Raw genomic sequence first — 14,290 nt, 5'->3', positions numbered from 1 at the left:
CGGATTGGGGAAGAACAGTGTGGTTTCAGAAGTGGTAGAGAATATGTGGATCAGGTGTTTGCTTTGAAGAATGTATGTGAGAAATACTTAGAAAAGCAAATGGATTTGTATGTAGCATTTATGGATCTGGAGAAGGCATATGATAGAGTTGATAGAGATGCTCTGTGGAAGGTATTAAGAATATATGGTGTGGGAGGCAAGTTGTCAGAAGCAGTGAAAAGTTTTTATGGAGGATGTAAGGCATGTGTACGTGTAGGAAGAGAGGAAAGTGATTGGTTCTCAGTGAATGTAGGTTTGCGGCAGGGGTGTGTGATGTCTCCATGGTTGTTTAATTTGTTTATGGATGGGGTTGTTAGGGAGGTAAATGCAAGAGTTTTGGAAAGAGGGGAAAGTATGCAGTCTGTTGTGGATGAGAGAGCTTGGGAAGTGAGTCAGTTGTTGTTCGCTTATGATACAGCGCTGGTGGCTGATTCATGTGAGAAACTGCAGAAGCTGGTGACTGAGTTTGGTAAAGTGTGTGAAAGAAGAAAGTTGAGAGTAAATGTGAATAAGAGCAAGGTAATTAGGTATTATAGGGTTGAGGGTCAAGTCAATTGGGAGGTAAGTTTGAATGGAGAAAAACTGTAGGAAGTGAAGTGTTTTAGATATCTGGGAGTGGATTTGGCAGTGGATGGAACCATGGAAGCAGAAGTGAATCATAATGTGGGGGAGGGGGTGAAAATTCTGGGAGCCTTGAAGAATATGTGGAAGTCGAGAACATTATCTCGGAAAGCAAAAATGGTTATGTTTGAACTAATAGTGGTTCCAACAATGTTATATGGTTGCGAGGCATGGGCTATGGATGGAGTTGTGCACATGAGGGTGGATGTGCTGGAAATGAGATGTTTGAGGACAGTATGTGGTGTGAGGTGGTTTGATCGAGTAAGTAATAATAGGGTAAGAGAGATGTGTGGTAATAAAAAGAATGTGGTTGAGAGAGCAGAAAAGGGTGTTTTGAAATGGTTTGGTTACATGGAGAGAATGAGTGAGGAAAGATTGACAAAGAGGATGTATGTGTCAGAGGTGGAGGGAACGAGAAGTGGGAGACCAAATTGGAGGTGGAAAGATGGAGTGAAAAAGATTTTGAGTGATCGGGGCCTGAACATGCAGGAGGGTGAAAGGCGTGCAAGGAATAGGGTGAATTGGAACGATGTGGTATACTGGGGTCGACGTGCTGGCAATGGATTAAACGAGGGCATGTGAAATGTCTGGGGTAAACCATGGAAAGTTCTGTGGGGCCTGGATGTGGAAAGGGAGCTGTGGTTTTGGTGCATTATTACATGACAGCTAGAGACTGAATGTGGACGAATGTGGCCTTTGTTGTCTTTTCCTAGCGCTACCTTGCACACATGAGGGGGTTGTTATTTCATGCGTGGCAAGGTGGCGATGGGAATGAATGAAGGCAGACAGTATGAATTATGTACATGGGTATATATGTATATGTCTGTGTGTGTATATATATGTATACGTTGAGATGTATAGGTATGTATATTTGTGTGTGTGGACGTGTATGTATATACATGTGTATGTGGGTGGGTTGGGCCATTCTTCTGTTTCCTTGCGCTACCTCGCTAACGCAGGAGACAGCGACAAAGCAAAATAAATAAGATAAATAATTAGTTGGTATGCAGCCACTGACTAGGGAGGTATATTACCAGTATTACATGCTTGGGTATCAAGAGGGTTAGTATGCTGTGTAGTGACCCATCACTTCAGTGGTTGTCAAGCTGCACTGCTTTAACCCAAGTAGCTGTCTTTTCTTTCTGCCTCACCCACACATGGACTACTGGCATGCTGTCAACAAACACATAATCTTTCCATGTCACAAGTAACACTTGACAATCTTCATAACTAGATTTTCCTGTGGTAAGAGTTATGTGCTAGCCCTGCCTTATGACATGATGACAGGATTAATAGATAAGAAGTAGTAGGTAGGAACAGTAAGCAGGAGCTTTAGACAGTAGTAGTAGTAGATAGGAACATCAGCTGGGAGCATTACGTAGAACTAGTTGATTGGAACATTAGGTAGAAGTACTTGGTAGGAACATTACATAGAAGCCTCTGAAAACACCACTAGAGTTGCTCTCTGCCAGTAGCTTGTTAAAGGTGAGGCATTATAGGCAAAGAAGTGGCACAGGAGTTCAATAGTTATGAAGAGACTCTTGCCATTTCCACTCTCTTGAGGAAGTTCTCACAGGGAACAGACTCTAGAAGTATAGATATATTTGTTTTCACTAGTAAATCTAATGGGAAAAATTATTCTCAAAGTAGTTCCTTTTACAGGGTTTAGTTATGCTGGTGAACTTGAAGTGGGACAATCAGTGTTAGTGTTGGAGACACTTATCTGTGTCATAACCCTGTTTTATACCTATAATATTTTTTGACCACTTTATATGTTTTAAGCACTCCATGCTCAAAGGTACAGGTTCAGGAATTTATTTTTTTTCATAGATTTTTTCTCAAGCACTTTCATCATATGTGGGGGTTATTAGGACACCTAGTAAATGATCTAGCATAGCATTCATCCCTCTGCTCAAGATAGTACCAGTCATTCAAGAAAGCCTTTCAGTACTTTGAGAATTCTTTTTTCTGGGACATAACTGGTGCTTTGTCTTGAGTTCTTCCCTACCTTGTTTTGCAGAATATTATAATTCAAGAACCTTTAAGAAATTCATCTCATGGTTTTGGGTCTTAACGTCAACTTGTCCTAAATTTCCTTTTGAGGAAACCAGTCACTTCACTGCAACTCAACTAAGAGCTTTCTTAAGTCAGACTTTTTATGATTTGAAAAATTTTCTGACAGTTAAGCTGCTCCACATCATCTCATGAAAATTCTTTTTTATAACCTTAGTCTGTTTAAGGAGTTACTGAATTACTTTGTCCAGATTCAAGATTCTTGTCTAATGACAACAACTTGATGGATAAGAAAAGCCCAGACCTTAGTGTTTTAATGTGGAGTGAAACTATTGAACACTAACTTGCTTTCTGCCCCAGGAGTCCCTTCTCTCTTTATGAGGCTCCTGCTGTCTGCTCCAGCAGCACTCAGACAGCTGACCACATCCCCCATAGGTCTTATAGTGGTGTGATGGAAGTAAATGAATAAATGAATACAGATTTTTTTTTGATTTAGGCTGCCATTCAGCTGAAAATACATAGTTGAGACATTCTACTTAGTAGAAAACTGGAAGATCATTACAGTAACAAGATTATTAATAAAAGAACTTAAGATGAAGGTGGGACAAGATATTCCATCACTTTGGTCACCAGACATGAATGAGATACATCTGCAAAGTTATAGTGGCAGATATGTTGGAAGGTTCATGACATAAACACTGTGGTTTGTTCATTATGCTCCTAATGTTCATTAGTTGAACTTGTGTAGTGAAGAGTTACAGTAATATATTAGTTAACATACACATAGCTTAACTATAAGAAAATTGAGCTGTGTACTTAACTGCTATGCATTTGTTCATGTTGTGTATGTACTGTATAGGACTGCTCTTGTATCTGTCTGTATGAGCTCTAATTTGTACAAGTTGTTTTGATGGATGGCGGATCATAGAGGTGAGACATCGGAGGGGAGGAGGTTTCAGTGAAGGGGGTGTCAGCTGTTTAGTGCCTAACTGCCATGTAAATTGCTAGAGGATGGACAGGTTCAGCAAGATGAGGGCCTCATGTTAAGTGGTACAAGATGGGCCCAGGATGATTGTGGATGCTTTTCTGCACTCTTTCCAGCTGGTCCCTCTGTGTAGCTGTAAAGGAGGAGGACTGTGTTGGGTCAATGTAGAATGAAGATGGTGAAGACAGTCCTTGGCTCAGAAGATGGAATGCCTATTGATATAATTCAGTAGAAGTAGAGATGGTATGAGGGAGACCTTTTAGCAGTGCCGACTTGATTCTTTTAGTTTAAACCATCATCTGTAGTTATAAGTTTGAGATCTCTGGCTACCTGGAGGATTTAAGGGCCTTAATTGATGTCAGGAGTAGGATGTTGTCTGCACCCAGGTTGATGGGCATCATCACAGTCTTGGTGTGATTAATGGTGATGGTGTTGGGTTTAGTCCACTTCTGAAAGTTGTTGATGATGTCCTGAAAGGCACTTAAGTCAGGAAAGTTGTTGTTGATAATGTCAAAGATGGATTCATCTGCTTTCTTCCAACAGTGGTTGTGTCCCTTAGGGTGTCATTGATAAGGAGAGGAAGCAGAGAGCAGCCCCATCTTAGTACCCAGGGGGATATTGCAAATGAGAGGTAGGAAAATGTCAAAAAAAAAAAAAAAAAAAGCCGTGTCACTCTGTCAGGAAATCCACCAGCTAAGAGATGAGACATTTCTGTAGTCTCAGGTTGATTGCTTTCTGTACAGTGATGTTATGGTTGGCTAAGTTGAACATCTGAAGTAAAGCCTATGAAATTGAGTGCTACGAAGGCCTTGCACTTTAAGTTGCAGCAAATGAAGGTTTCACGTCTTCTAACAGCTAAAGGTGTGCTGAATCAGTATAGACTGTCAAACATAAACCTTTCACAAATTAGACTGGATTAGAGTCATGGCAATAGGCTGTAAGCTATTGAGACTCTAGGTTAGTTAATTTAGGTACTGAAATGATATATGTTGTCTTTTATGCTGTGGGCTATTTATACTGTTTGTGTTTCATTATGATGGTCAACACTGCAGCTAATTCATGGGAGAATCCTTGTGCACTTTTACCTTATTTTATGTTTTGAACTCATCCTGTGTGGCCCTGTTGCTTCCTCTTCAGAAAAGACAAATTCTCTTGTTTCCCTAATGAACCATTGAAAGTATATATTTGGGTTTAGTATTTTGAAAGTATATATTTATATCTTTAGGTTTAGTTTTTTTTTTTATCTGAAAGTGTTTTCTTTAAACCTTCCTTCTTCATGTGGGTATGCTCTCATGCTTGTGGAACAGACTGCAGAGGGGAGAAAAAGTTTCAGAATTTTGTAAAACTTTTTATCTTTTGAGGCAGTGTTCCACAAGCATTTTTTCTTTTTTTTTTGGCTTTATTGCCCAGTTGTGCCTCTTCTTTTTTCAAAACCTCTTGCTGTGCCAGCTGTGATCACTCTTGGGTTGATGCCTGTGATATGCTAATTCTGAGCTGCTGGTTGGTCAGGAATGTGTGGGTAAATGATGTCAGCCCTGTTGTGGTGTCTCATTGGCATAAGTTGGGCCTGAATCGAGCAAGCTGCTTCTGCCTAGTTAGGAGGATAATAATGGGTGGTTTAGCTATTGCTTCCCGCTTAGGAATATTGAGGGTTTGAAGGCCCTATCTCTGATTTTTTTTGAGACATTCTTGTTCAAGTGATACCACTTGGGGGAGATAGTTTTTCAATTTGCATAACCTGCATTTTTTTTAGGAGAAATATGTTGGTAAAATATATCAAAATTGAGACTCTGCAAACACTGTGTTAGACTTGCCCTCTGCCAGTAGCCTGTTAAGGGTGAGGTACTAAAGGCTAAGAAGTGGCACTGGAGTACACTGGTTATGGAGAGTCCATTGCCATGGCCACCCCATCAAGGGAGTTTCAGGAGGGAACTGGTGTCAGAAATATAGATGGATAAAAAAAGAAATATATCAGTAATGTTTGTGTCTACCCAGTCTTCTCTTTGTCTGTATCTTGCATGTTTATGAACATCATTGCTTAGATAATTGATATGCAAAACCTTCCTGTAATCCATGTATTCCTTCACTGTTGTCTCATACACTTGAGACCTTATACTTACAATCATTTCTACCTCTCTTGTGTCCCTCACCCATCCATTCAAGTCACCCATCACACACAGTTCTCTCCTTAAGTTTACTAACTCTGTTGCTCTTTCAAGTTCTTTTCATAAGGCATCCTTAACCTTTTCTTACCTGTTGCTCTTTCAAGGTCCTTGCATAAGGCATCTTTAACCTCTTCTTGTCTGTTAGTATATGGTGCATATGCATCCTTTACGAACATTCTTAGCCTCTCACACTTAAACTTTACAGATGGTATTATTGTTTAGATACATTTGCAGTGAACATTTTTTTTTAAACCACTCATCCATCAACATTGCCACACCTCATGTATTGCCATTTGTATCATTGTGCAGGTCTGACACACTTGATTCTACTCAAAGACCCCACTACTTTCCTGCATCTTTTGTTGAAAGTGGTTGTAGGGACATTGCTTTCATCTGAGGCCACATTCACATGTCTTCAGCGTTCATCACAATACAAGTTTCTTGTTTCTCATATTAGTCAGATTACTTACTATCATTACAGTGTTGACAGATTTGGTAACATTTTTTTTTTTTTTTCAGCTGGATGATTTGTAGTGTGCTGCAGGATTTGAATATGGACAAGACAGTGATTATTCTCAGATTAATGGAAGAATATATTAATTGAACAGCAGTCAGCTGTCAGATCTGTAAATGATTTTTTGAAGTTTGAAATCAGATTCATCATCTTGGAAAAATATGCTCGGATACAAAAAGAGAAATGGGAAACGCATTCATAGATAATACTTGCTACTGTGATAGTGTATAGTAAACTATCTGAATTTCAAAATGTGATTCCATTTGATTTTGTGATTTCTGACTCCAGCAGCTTTTAGATAAAACTTTTGAAAATACCTTGAAGACCATCATGGAAGTCACTTTAAAATGAAACATGCTTCAGCTTGACTACCATAATGCAGGTGATTTTTTTTTTTTTTTACCACTGACCTGATTAACCAAAGATTTTACTGATGTGAAAAACTTTATATCATTGCATAACTGAAGCAGCTGAACTAAACATAAAATTTTTACCAAGTACATATGAACACAGCATTGCAAATGTATCTTGCACATTGAAAGCTGTATAGTGTACAGTAAACAAATATCATCATTAACCTGTTACAGAAACAAACAAGATAATAGAAATATGATGTTGAGGACAGAAAGAAGTGAAAAGTAAGTGATAAGAGACAGGTTAATAGGATGATGATGGTTGATGCAGGGGTAAGTGATTGTATATTATTTTGCTTTGTCGCTGTCTTCCGCGTTAGCGAGGTAGCACAAGGAAAGAGACGAAAGAATGGCCCAACCCACCCATATACACATGTATATACATACACATCCACACACAAATATACATCTCAACGTATACTTATATATACACACACAGACATATACATATATACACATGTACACAATTCATACTGTCTGTCTTTATTCATTCCCATCGCCACGCCGCCACTCATGAAATAACAACCCCCTCGTGTGCGAGGTAGCGCTAGGAAAAGACAACAAAGGCCACATTCGTTCACACTCAGTCTCTAGCTGTCATGTGATAATGCACCAAAACCACAGCTCCCTTTCCGCATCCAGGCCCCACAGAACTTTCCATGGTTTACCCCAGACGCTTCACATGCCCTGGTTCAATCCATTGACAGCACGTTGACCCCAGTATACCACATCGTTCCAGTTCACTCTATTCCTTGCACGCCTTTCACCCTCCTGCATGTTCAGGCCCTGATCACTCAAAATCTTTTTCACTCCATCTTTCCACCTCCAATTTGGTCTCCCACTTCTCGTTCCATCCACCTCTGACACATATATCCTCTTGGTCAATCTTTCCTCACTCATTCTCTCCATGTGACCAAACCATTTCAAAACACCCTCTTCTGCTCTCTCTCAACCACACTCTTTTTATTACCACACATCTCTCTTACCCTTTCATTACTTACTCGATCAAACCACCTCACACCACATATTGTCCTCAAACATCTCATTTCCAGCACACCCACCCTCCTCTGCACAACTCCTATCTGTAGCCGATGTCTCACAACCATATAACATTGCTGGAACCACTATTCCCTCAAACATACCCATTTTTGCTTTCCAAGATAATGTTCTCGACTTCCACACATTCTTCAACGCTCCCAAAGTTTTTGCCCCCTCCCCCCAGCCTATGATTCACTTCCGCTTCCATCCGCTGCCAAATCCACTCCCAGATATCTAAAACACTTCATTTCCTCCAGTTTTTCTCCATTCAAACTTACCTCCCAATTGACTTGACCCTCAACCCTACTGTACCTAATAACCTTGCTCTTATTCACATTTACTCTTAGCTTTCTTCTTTCCCACGCTTTACCAAACTCAGTCACCAGCTTCTGCAGTTTCTCACATGAATCAGCCCTCAGTGTTATGTCATCAGCAAACAACAACTGACTCACTTCCCAAGCTCTCTCATCCACAACAGACTGCATACTTGCCCCTCTTTCCAAAACTATTGCATTCACCTCCCTAACAACCCCATCCATAAACAAATTAAACAACCATGGAGACATCACACACCCCTGCCGCAAACCTACATTCACTGAGAACCAATCACTTTCTTCTTACATGTACACATGCCTTACATTCTCGATAAAAACTTTTCACTGCTTCTAACAACTTGCCTCCCACACCATATATTCTTAATACCTTCCACAGAGCATCTCTATCAACTCTATCATATGCCTTCTCCATATCCATAAATGTTACATACAAATCTATTTGTTTTTCTAAGTATTTCTCACATACATTCTTCAAGGCAAACACCTGATCCACACATCCTCTATCACTTCTGAAACCACACTGCTCTTCCCCAATCTGATGCTCTGTACATGCTTTCACCCTCTCAATCAATACCCTCCCATATAATTTCCCAGAAATACTCAAAATACTGTAATTTGAACACTTACCTTTATCCCCTTTGCCTTTGTGCAATGGCACTGTGCATGCATTCAGCCAATCCTCAGGTACTTCACCATGAGCCATACCTACATTGAATATCCTCACCAAGGAGTCAACAATACAGTTACCCCCTTTTTTTAATAAACTCAACTGGAATACCATCTAAACCCACTGCTTTGTCGGCTTTCATCTTTCTCAAAGCTTACAGTACCTCTACTCTGTTTACTAAACCATTCTCCCTGACCCTCTCACTTCGCACACCACCTTGACCAAACCACCCTATATCTGCCACTCTCTATCATCACACACATTTGAGAAACTTTCAAAATACTCACTCCATCTCTTTCTCACATCACCACTACTTGTTATTACATCCCCATTAGCCCCCTTCACTGATGTTCCCATTTGTTCTTGTCTTATGCACTTTATGTGAGTATATGTTTATATCTATGTAGGCGGATGTGGCCTTTCTATGTCTCTTTCCTGGCACTACCTCCCAAACACGGAAAACAGCAATCATGTAAAAAATGCATACATATATACAGACAGGCATTACCAGACTCCATAGTGAAGTCACCTTTAGCAAGGCTGTATTGTTGGTAGTACTGTCATGTCAAAGAACTTGTAAAGCCAAAGGAGTCTACATATCCCAGCTACTGGAAGCACTGCATCTTTAAGCTGCAGGAGCCTTTAGAAATGTTCTAGGTGATAGCAGGACTCTCGTAGAAATTAGTCCTGGGGGAAATTATAAATTAGATATTTACCTTCTTACTTCCTGCCACAGTAGTCCCATTCTATCTTTTATAATAATAAAACTCCCATAGCACTCTGAAAGTTAGCCAAATCCACTGGATGGACCATAGATCATAAATTGTAGTGATGTGTGCGTGTCAGTGTCTGGAGAGTGCAAGTCATCTAACAGTAAATTTTCAGTCTTCGTGGTGGTTGTTGCATCATGAATATGAATGGTCCCAAGACGTGTTGGATCTGTGTTTGTCTTAGTGTAGGAAAGGGTGAGATTAGTGTTTATCTGGGGAGTGTAATTTCAAATATAAGTTTAAGACTGAGGTGGAAGAGTGGTTGTCGAGTCATTTCATTGTGTTTGTATTCTATTTATGTTCCATTTGCTTGAGATGGGGAATATGTGAGTAGAGGTTGCTGAAGTGTGATGCAGATATGCTTTTTTATTTCTCCTTGAGGGCTGGAGGTTATTAATGGAGTGGTTTGGGCAAAAGGGCTCGTAGTTCTGTCGCAAAAAACTGAATGCGGAGCATGAGATGGGATTGTATTAGGAGGATCTTTATTTTGCTTATATTTTCAGTAACTTGTTTCTAGGCAGTCAGTGATTAATTTGCATTATGAGTTTTGTGTGGTTTGCAGTTTTTCTTTTGACGATGGAAGACCTGGTAGGCAAGGTGTATTTAGATTGGAGTAGATGGATTGATTTGGGATTAGTTTTTGTTTTATGACAAAAATTATATAAGGCAATAGAAGGAGGGGGAATGCGTGCATAGTGCCATTGTACAAAGGCAAAGGGGATAAGAGTGAGTGCTCAAATTACAGAGGTATAAGTTTGTTGAGTATTCCTGGTAAATTATATGGGAGGGTATTGATTGAGAGGGTGAAGGCATGTACAGAGCATCAGATTGGGGAAGAGCAGTGTGGTTTCAGAAGTGGTAGAGGATGTGTGGATCAGGTGTTTGCTTTGAAGAATGTATGTGAAAAATACTTAGAAAAGCAAATGGATTTGTATGTAGCATTTATGGATCTGGAGAAGGCATATGATAGAGTTGATAGAGATGCTCTGTGGAAGGTATTAAGAATATATGGTGTGGGAGGAAAGTTGTTAGAAGCAGTGAAAAGTTTTATCGAGGATGTAAGGCATGTGTACGTGTAGGAAGAGAGGAAAGTGATTGGTTCTCAGTGAATGTAGGTTTGCGGCAGGGGTGTATGATGTCTCCATGGTTGTTTAATTTGTTTATGGATGGGGTTGTTAGGGAGGTAAATGCAAGAGTTTTGGAAAGAGGGGCAAGTATGAAGTCTGTTGGGGATGAGAGAGCTTGGGAAGTGAGTCAGTTGTTGTTCGCTGATGATACAGCGCTGGTGGCTGATTCATGTGAGGAACTGCAGAAGCTGGTGACTGAGTTTGGTAAAGTGTGTGGAAGAAGAAAGTTAAGAGTAAATGTGAATAAGAGCAAGGTTATTAGGTACAGTAGGGTTGAGGGTCAAGTCAATTGGGAGGTGAGTTTGAATGGAGAAAAACTGGAGGAAGTGAAGTGTTTTAGATATCTGGGAGTGGATCTGGCAGCGGATGGAACCATGGAAGCGGAAGTGGATCATAGGGTGGGGGAGGGGGCGAAAATTCTGGGGGCCTTGAAGAATGTGTGGAAGTCGAGAACATTATCTCGGAAAGCAAAAATGGGTATGTTTGAAGGAATAGTGGTTCCAACAATGTTGTATGGTTGCGAGGCGTGGGCTATAGATAGAGTTGTGCGCAGGAGGATGGATGTGCTGGAAATGAGATGTTTGAGGACAATGTGTGGTGTGAGGTGGTTTGATCGAGTGAGTAACGTAAGGGTAAGAGAGATGTGTGGAAATAAAAAGAGCGTGGTTGAGAGAGCAGAAGAGGGTGTTTTGAAGTGGTTTGGGCACATGGAGAGGATGAGTGAGGAAAGATTGACCAAGAGGATATATGTGTCGGAGGTGGAGGGAACAAGGAGAAGAGGGAGACCAAATTGGAGGTGGAAAGATGGAGTGAAAAAGATTTTGTGTGATCGGGGCCTGAACATGCAGGAGGGTGAAAGGAGGGCAAGGAATAGAGTGAATTGGAGCGATGTGGTATACCGGGGTTGACGTGCTGTCAGTGGATTGAATCAAGGCATGTGAAGCGTCTGGGGTAAACCATGGAAAGCTGTGTAGGTATGTATATATGCGTGTGTGGACGTATGTATATACATGTGTATGGGGGGGGGGGGGCCATTTCTTTCGTCTGTTTCCTTGCACTACCTTGCAAACGCGGGAGACAGCGACAAAGTATAATAAATAAAAATAAAAAAAGAAGGAGGGGGAGTTGGGTGATTTGGCAAGCTTTAGGACTGATGTTATGATTTTGTTGTGTGGCATGATTGGTTGAAGATGGATGTAACTGGGCCAAAGTGGTTTTTTAATGAGTTTGATATGTTTTCATATATGAGATGGCCATGATTAAAGCAATCAGTTGCTAATGCTGTCTCAAGTGCAAAAAAAGAAAAAGCTGTTTTTTTTTCGTTGTAGGTTACTAAATTATTCTCCTTTTGTTTTGACAATGTCCATAACTGTCATACCTTGTATAAAATTAGTGTTAGTAATGCTGTATACTTTTGTCTATTCAGTGGATATAAGGGTCTTTTTTTCATGAAAGTTATTCTTAAACTAAAGAGTTCTTCATTATGTATCCTTGGAAAGTTTCTAAATTTTCATTGTCATCTTTATCCTCATAGGTGTAGTACCATTCCTTTTCTTTTCCTTGTATAGTAATTCTCTTTCAAAATTTTATTCTCCATCGCAGTAATATTACTGTAAATGACCATAACACTGTCAGTTTTCACAAAAGTAGACATGCAAAATCTGATGAATCTATATAAATATATAATATTTCAGTCGAGATCTTCGTAGCTCTGCTGAGCATGTTCAAGCTCCACTTTGTCCCTTGAGGATACAATACTGTCATCATCATCATCCAGTTGTGGCTGCATGATACCTAAACGGCCCTCACATACTCCAATTGCTGGTTGTGTATTTCTGAAAAGAAAAAATTATTAAATTAGAAGTATATAAATATAATGTAGTTAAATTTGGATAATATATATAGCTTTGCAGAAGATGAAATCTGTCAAGGTGGTGGTTTTGGATGGTACTGCAGTTGAATTTATTAAGAAAGGGGGTGACTGTGTTGCTGATTGGCTGGTAAGGATATTAAATGTATTTGTGGATCATGGTGAAGTGCCTGAGGATTGGTAGAATGCTTGCATAATTCCAATGTACAAAGGCAAAGAGAACGAAGGTTCAAACTACAGAGGCATAGGTTTGTTGAGTATTCCTGGGAAATTGTATGGGAGGGTATCGACTGAGAAGGTGAAGGCATGTGCAGAGCATCAGACTGGGGAAGAGAAATGTGGTTTCAGAAGTGGCAGAGGATGTGTGGATCAGGTGTTTGCTTTGAAGAATGAGTGTGAGAAATACTTAGAAAAACAGATGGATCTGTATGTAGCATTTATGGATCTGGAGACGGCATATGACAGTGTTGACAGAGATGCTTTGTGGAAGGTCTTAAGAGTATATGGTGTGGGAGGTAAGCTGCCAGAAGTGGTGAAAAGTTTTTACCAAGAACGTAAGGCATGTGTACGAGTAGGAAGAGAGGAGAGTGAATGGTTCCCAGTGAACGTTGGTCTGTGGCAAGGGAGTGTGATGTCCCCATGGTTGTTTAATTTGTTTATGGGTGAAGGTGGTTAGGGAAGTGTATGCAAGAGTTTTGGAAAGAGGGGCAAATATGCAGTCTGTTGGGGATAAGAGGGCCTGGGAAGTGAGTCAGCTGTTGTTCACTGATGATACAACACTGGTGACTGATTCAAGTGAGAAACTGCATTAGCTGATGACTGAGTTTGGAAAAGTGTGTGAAAGGAGAAGTCGAAAGTAAATGTGAATAAGAATAAGGTCATTAGGTTCAGTAGGGTTGAGGGACAATTTGGTTGGGATATAAGTTTGAATGGAGAAAAAGTGGAAGAAGTGTTTTAGATATCTGGGAGTGGACTTAGCAGGGAATGTAACCATGGAAGTGGAAGTGAGTTACAGGGTGGGGGAGGGGGCGAAGGTTCTGTGAGTGGTGAAGCATGTGTGGAAGAAGAAAAAACGTTTCTCTTGGAGAACAAAAATGGGTATGCTTGAAAGAATATTAGTTCCAACAATAATTTATGGTTGTGAGGCAAGGCCTATAGCTAGGTCTGTACGGAGGAGGGTGGATGTATTAGAAATGAAATGTTTGAGTAAGTAATGAAAGGGTAAGAAAAATGTATTACTAAGAGAGTGGTTGAAAGAGCAGAAGAGGTTATGTTAAAATGGTAAGGACATCTGGAGAGAATGAGAGAGGAAAGGATGACAAAATGGATATATGTGTCACAGGTGGAGGAAACAAGAAGTGGGATGGAGTGAAAAAGATTATGAGTGAACAGGGCCTCAACATACAGGAGAGTGAGAGCTGTGCAAGGAATACAGTGAATTGAAAAGATGTGGTATGCCAGGGTCGATTGGACTGAACCAGGGCATGTGAAATGTCTTGGATAAACCATGGAAAGGTCTGTGAGGTCTGAATGTGGATAGGGAGCTGTGGTTTTGGTGCATTACACATGACAGCTAAGAGACTTTGAGTGTGAAACAAATGTGGCCTTTTTTTGTCTGTTTTCCTTGCGCTATCTCGCTGAAGCAGGGGGTAGCAATGCGGTTTCCTAAGGGGCAGGTTAGCACCACTAACCAGGAATGGATGAAGGCAAGTAAGTATGAATATGTACATGTG

At 40.4% G+C, this 14,290-nt stretch overlaps 2 protein-coding genes across 6 annotated transcripts in view; one reads left to right on the top strand and one right to left on the bottom strand.

Moving 5' to 3' along the window:
• Positions 1 to 6,891, top strand: part of Ku80 (X-ray repair cross-complementing protein 5 Ku80) — a 126,940-nt gene extending 120,049 nt beyond the window's left edge. Inside the window, exon 17 of the mRNA XM_071693529.1 lies at positions 6,343 to 6,891. Coding sequence (XP_071549630.1) covers positions 6,343 to 6,357 — 15 coding nt within the window. The 3' untranslated portion in view covers positions 6,358 to 6,891. The remainder of the gene's footprint in view (positions 1 to 6,342) is intronic.
• Positions 6,892 to 12,236: 5,345 nt separating this feature from the next.
• LOC139765720 (5-phosphohydroxy-L-lysine phospho-lyase-like) overlaps positions 12,237 to 14,290 on the bottom strand; it is a 203,296-nt gene continuing 201,242 nt past the window's right edge. For all 5 annotated transcript variants that reach the window (XM_071693523.1, XM_071693526.1, XM_071693525.1 and 2 more), the window contains one exon: positions 12,237 to 12,522. In XM_071693523.1, the coding sequence (XP_071549624.1) occupies positions 12,378 to 12,522 (145 nt within the window). In that variant the 3' untranslated portion in view covers positions 12,237 to 12,377. The remainder of the gene's footprint in view (positions 12,523 to 14,290) is intronic.

Source organism: Panulirus ornatus, chromosome 55 (genome assembly GCF_036320965.1).
Source record: "Panulirus ornatus isolate Po-2019 chromosome 55, ASM3632096v1, whole genome shotgun sequence".
Classification (NCBI taxonomy): Eukaryota; Metazoa; Arthropoda; class Malacostraca; order Decapoda; family Palinuridae; genus Panulirus; species Panulirus ornatus.
Note: the sequence above shows the minus strand (reverse complement) of the source record. Positions and strands in the feature narration are given on the sequence as shown.